The sequence below is a fragment of the Phycodurus eques genome, chromosome 5 (assembly GCF_024500275.1).
Source record: "Phycodurus eques isolate BA_2022a chromosome 5, UOR_Pequ_1.1, whole genome shotgun sequence".
NCBI lineage: Eukaryota > Metazoa > Chordata > Actinopteri > Syngnathiformes > Syngnathidae > Phycodurus > Phycodurus eques.
The window spans coordinates 3,831,683-3,837,132 of NC_084529.1; the positions used below are offsets into that span (position 1 = coordinate 3,831,683).

Genomic DNA, 5,450 nt, shown 5'->3' on the forward strand with positions numbered 1-5,450 from the left:
ATGCAGCTCCTCCGGGTGCTGCTGCCTCTCACCGCCGCGGGGCTCTGCTGGTTCCTCCTGTGCGCGCTCCACAGCCGAGGTCACTCACGCGCACGCGCACGCGCGGGTACCGTGTCCACAGGTACTCCATTACGCAGATATACAGGCGATTGTTTTCAGCCGGGGGCCACGTGAAAAATCAGAACCTTCTTCCTTCTTAATATTCATTTTCCTCAATTGCAACAACAAACTGCTACTTCTTAACAGAAGCAGAAGGATATTCTCTCAGCATTTCAATGTATGAATTGTCGTTTAGCTCAAAGAGTCAAAGAACACAATAGAAGTACCATGCAGTTCAGAACAACAACATGCATCGCATCACTGTTTCAATTTATTGTTGATAAATATTGAAAATAAGAGCTGGGAAAATACCAGTTGGGAGTCTATGGGGCCTTGCGCGCGCCGCCCGTCGTTGCGCATCTTGATTTTGAGGGCGAGTGGGCAAAGTGCAACCCGAGGTAGCCGTGGTAACATTTGATGCCCTCAACTCCTGAAAACCCGCCAATGTATGCAGCAACCCGAATTCAATGTGGAGATGCAACTTGACCATGTGATTGTGATTGTGAGAGATGTAACTTCATGTTAACTTTAGCTCGATACCCGTGGCTGCTAGCAAAACCACCTCCTATCTGAACCCAAACGTGATTTTCGACAGTGACTCATTGGAACGCCACCGTCAAACGTATTTTACGACGAGGTCGCGGCGTAGACTGAAATTCTCGTCTTCTGTGGCGATTCTTCTTCTTTTCCTAATAAATGTGGATGACAACTCTTTGTGGTACACAGCGCTAACTAGTGTACAGGAGGGACTTAGCAGTCAAAAGGCCTCACCGATTTTAAAATGCAAACGGCTCCTTTCGACTAGACGTGCGGTGCCGTGATATGGCAATCATCTGGGGGGGTTAACTGGGTGGTCCAATCAGATTTCAGGGGGGGTCCAGTGCTACCTGACTCCGCCCCTGGTCGTCCGCGAGGCCAACTAGCCGAGCACTGATCGACGCAGTTGTATCGTAGGTAAATAAATCGATACACGGACGCAGCGAATGAATCGTTCCACCGTTACGATCGAGCCCGTGAACCTTGCCTAGCAACAAGTGACTAAAAGAGCGGGAAAAAAACAGTGTGAACAATTCTTTTCATCTATTACAAAAATACAAATCTATTGATCTACGTTTCTGCTCCTGCTGGCTAGTAACCTTTTCACTTCATTTGTGAAGTTTTTCGAATGAATTACAACTTGTTTGTGTTGACTTTGTGATTTTTAAACAACTGTAGCTGTTACGGTATGTCGCCTAGCAAAATGAAAAATAATTACTTTTTACTTGTTCCTAACTTTGATGAAAGTGGGTCACGACTTTGCAACAATAGAAAAATGATCACTGGGTTAGGGTTTCTAAGTAGGGTTTCAAGTCAAGGTTAGGGTTTGTTCTACACAACGGTTAGGGTTTTAAACAAAGGGTAAGCTTTCATTGTAACTATGATTAGGGTTTCAAATGAGGGTTTCAAGCCTTAGTGAGGGTTTCACACCAGGGTGAGGTCGGTTTAGAAGTAAGGTTTCAAGCCAGTTAGGGATTTAAATTTAGTGTTTCAATAAAGGGTCAGAATTCAAAAGTTAAGTTTCAAGTGAAGGTTAGGGTTTCAAACCTTAGTTAGGGTTTTCATTTAGAGTTTCAAGTAAAGGTTGTGGTTTCACACAAGGCCTTGAAGGCCTTTCATGTTTATGGTTAGCGCGTCAAGTTGGCATTTAAGGTAGTGTTAGGGTTTTCATTTTTTGTTTGTTTTGTTTTGTTTTTTTAAAAAAGGGTTAGTGTTTCAACCTTACATCTGAAGTCAATGTTAGGTTTCAAGCCTGCGGTTAGGGTTTCACACAAGGGTTAGGGTTTTAAAGTAAGGGTTTTAAGCCAGTGTTAGCATTTAAAAATGTGTGTTTCATCAATGGTTAAGGTTTCTGGCTTTCACACGAGGGTTACCTTTTCTAAGTAAGGTTTTACGGTCATGATTTTAAATCAGGGTTTCAATTTTCAAATTAAGGTTTGAAGCCAGTGTTAGGGTTGCAAATTAGTGTTTCACACAACGGGTAGTCTTTCAAAGTAAGGTTTCAGGTTTGGAGGTCGGGTTTCAAGTCAAATTTAGAGTTTCAAATGAGGATTTCAGGTCTTGGTCAGGTTTCACACAACGGTTAGGGTTTCAAAGTAAGGTTTCAAGTCAGGTTTGGCTTTCAAATTAGGGACAAAATCCAATGTTAGGGGTTCAAATTAGGGTATCAAACCTTGGTTAGTGTCCCACTAAAGCATTATGGTTTCAAACTAGGGTGAAAATGGTTTGAAATCTTTTTCTGGGAGAACTAAAACAAATCTTGCAAAGGCGTGGGGAAAAAATGGCTGAAAATGGAAAACTGTGATTTTTGCGCACGTGCGTGTGCAGGTGGCGTGCGGACGGGCAGCTGCGTGATCGTGACGTCGGAGCGCGACGGCAGCCAACCCGCACGACGCGTCGCCCGGCAGACGGCTCGCTGCGCCTGCGCGCCGGGACGAGCGGCCGGCACCAGCGGAGGCCGCCCCGCCTGCGTGCGCGGTGAGATTACGCAACGGAGATTTCAGATTGTTATACAAAACATGGTAAACATTCATAGGAGAGGGAGGAGAGAATAAGTGAAGCCTTTGATTTATGGTGATGACAACTGGTTGACCCTTTGGCAGCAACGAGTGGTTGCAGATCAGACAACAATCAGGATGAATTTTGGACCATTCCTCTTTCCAAAACTGTTGATGTTCAGCCAGATTCTTGCAGGGATGTCGGCTGTGGAAAGCTCTCTCGAGGTCATGCCACAATCGGGTTGAGGTCAGGACTTTGACTCCGGAACATGTTTTCTTCTTCTGAAGCCATTCTTTTGTTGAGTTGCGTCTGTGTTTTGGATCATTGTCCCGTTGTCCTCTTTTGAGCGTCAACTGTTGGACAGGTAGCCTCAAGTTCTTCTGCAAAACATCTTGATAATGAAACTTGTCGGTTCATTTTCCCGTGGACGATAGCGAGCTGTCCAGGCCCTGAGCTTGAAAAGCACGCACGCCCACAGCGTGACGCTCCCTCCGCCGTGCTTCACAGTTGGGATCAGGTTTTGATGTCGGTGTGTTGTGCCGATAGACAAGCCGTGGAAGGGACAGTGACCCAGCAGGAGAAGCTGCTTTGAAAAAAAAAGCTTGATTGTATACATTACCGCCACCTACAGGACTCAAGTGGCAGCGCTTGTATCATCCAGTTTGAGCTTGGAGGCTTTTTTGTCGGCGCATAGCTTTGTATCCTGTTCACGTGCAGACGTCACGTGACGTTACGCAACATTCATGTTAGTCATGCCGGCTGCAGGATTACAAATGTTTGTAAATAATAACATCTTTGACCTTTTCCACAGCGCTACCTTGGTATTTATGTCACTTAAAACTTACTCTATTAAACTACAACAACAACAACAACACAAACATTCTTTAAACAAAAAGAAAAGAATAATAATAATCAGTCTTCCCGTCACTGGTATTCACGTCAGACGTTTATCCGAACTCCACATTTCACTTCCTGTAGGTGTCCCAAAACTATTGCCCACATTTTTTCCACTTTTCACTTTGTTTGTCCCAATACTTTTGGCCACATTGGAATCACGTCCCACAGTATTTTTGTTTTGCACGTGTCCCAAAACTGTTTTATTTATATTTTGTCCACATTTGATCTACTTTTCACTTTCTGTAAGTGTCCAAATACGTTTCTTTGTATTTCCTTCACTTTTCACTTCCTGTATGTCCCGATAATTTTTTTCCAAACTCCATAATTTTATTTCTGCAATTGTCCGAATACTTTTATCCACATTTTCTTTACTTTTTACTTCCTGCAGATGTCCCAATAGTTTTGTCCATGGTTTTCATTTCCTGTAGCTGTCCCATTACATTTGTCCACATTTTATTCACTTTCCACCTCCGATAAGCATTTCACTTCCTGTCGGCATCAGTTAGCAACTTAGCATGAATTATCATTTTTAGATACATGTGTTCTTACCTATCTTGTGTGCAGTTAGCTTAAGGTTAGCATCTAGCTAAGCACTAATAATGCCAATAACTCATCTTTCTCCCTGTCCGGTCAGCTGACATCGTGCTGAGTCGTCAGTGGTGCGAGATGAGTCCGTGTTTGGACGACGAGGGCTGCGACCTGCTCGTCAATCAGTCGGGATGGACCTGCACGCAACCGGGGGGACGGGTCAAGACCACCACGGTGAGAACACTGAGCTCAACCTTGGCTTCAGACATGAAAGCCATGAAGTCCATGTGCATTCAAGCCATACAACTGACACAGGGTCCCACAGGGTTCTATCATCGGTCCAGTGTTGTTTTTTTTTGCACCATCTTGATTTTTATTGTTATTTTATCAGCCTTATTTTTATTTTGTCTCAAGGCATGGAGGGCATACAGTTGACAAGGAGTCCCACAAGGTTCTGTCATAGTTCTGGTCCATTATTCGTTTTATTGTCTTCATTTTTTAAATCTAATTTTCAACAAAGAACACCATACAATTGACAAGCTATCTCACAGGGTTCTGTTGTAGGTCCAGTGCATTTTTTCAATCTCTTCATTTCCATTTTTCATTTGCTAATTTATGTTACTGTATTAATTGTTATCTTTATAAATGAAAGACATGAAATCAGCAAGGAGTCCCACAGAGTTCTGTCATTGTCTTTGTTTTATTTGTTTGTCTTCATTTTTATTTTGTCTTCATATATGAAAGCCATAACACCAAAAAGCCATCATTTTTATTTATTTATTAAAACAACTGCATTTTATTCTCTTGAATTAAAGCCATAACATTGACAAGGCATCCCACAAAGGTCTGTCATAGGTCCAGTCCATCTTTGTCCACGCACAATGTCACTTTTGTGCGTGGCTAACAATGGCATATTTTCTTCAACTCTTCATTTCCTGTGTGAAATCACCAAGCTACCATTGATTGGTCATGTCTGGCAGGTCTCCTGACAGCGGTGATGGGACGGAAAACTCCCATCATGCATCTCTAGAGCTCAGCCAAAACATCAGACACTGCTAGAAAACGAGTCGCCATGTCAGACTGATGTTTGCCTTTCCGGCGAGTGTGGAATAAATGGTCAACCACATTTATGGACTATTTTTTTTAATTAATTTAATGATGATGATGATGATTATTATTATTATTATTTCTGGGTAAGTGTCTAGAAGAGACGATGGCTCTCCAACACAAACGGGTGAAAATGATACTTTTTGACATGCAAAAAATAAATAATCGTTATAAAGACACTAAAAATGGAGCAGCCATGAAAAATGCAGCAGTTTGCGTTGAAAGGGCTTGTGCACGCAGCGTGTAGCATTAGCATGATGAGATGCAGGATGTACTTACTATAT

General features: G+C 42.8%; 1 protein-coding gene across 1 annotated transcript; it reads left to right on the top strand.

The window, feature by feature from the left end:
* Nucleotides 1–5,125, top strand: LOC133402553 (chemokine-like protein TAFA-5). The gene is made up of 4 exons (XM_061676459.1): nt 1–79; nt 2,464–2,613; nt 4,166–4,293; nt 5,040–5,125. Exons 1-4 carry the CDS (start codon nt 1–3, stop codon nt 5,046–5,048), a joined length of 366 nt encoding a protein of 121 aa, XP_061532443.1. The 3' UTR covers nt 5,049–5,125.
* The last annotated feature ends 325 nt before the right edge of the window (nt 5,126–5,450 follow it).

Coding starts and splice junctions, on each gene's coding strand:
- LOC133402553 (XM_061676459.1), top strand. CDS start 1: ATGCAGCTCCTCCGGGTGCTGCTGCCTCTCACCGCCGCGGGGCTCTGC. Junction 80..2,463: donor GTGCGCGCTCCACAGCCGAG/GTCACTCACGCG, acceptor GTGCGTGTGCAG/GTGGCGTGCGGACGGGCAGC. Junction 2,614..4,165: donor CCGCCCCGCCTGCGTGCGCG/GTGAGATTACGC, acceptor CTGTCCGGTCAG/CTGACATCGTGCTGAGTCGT.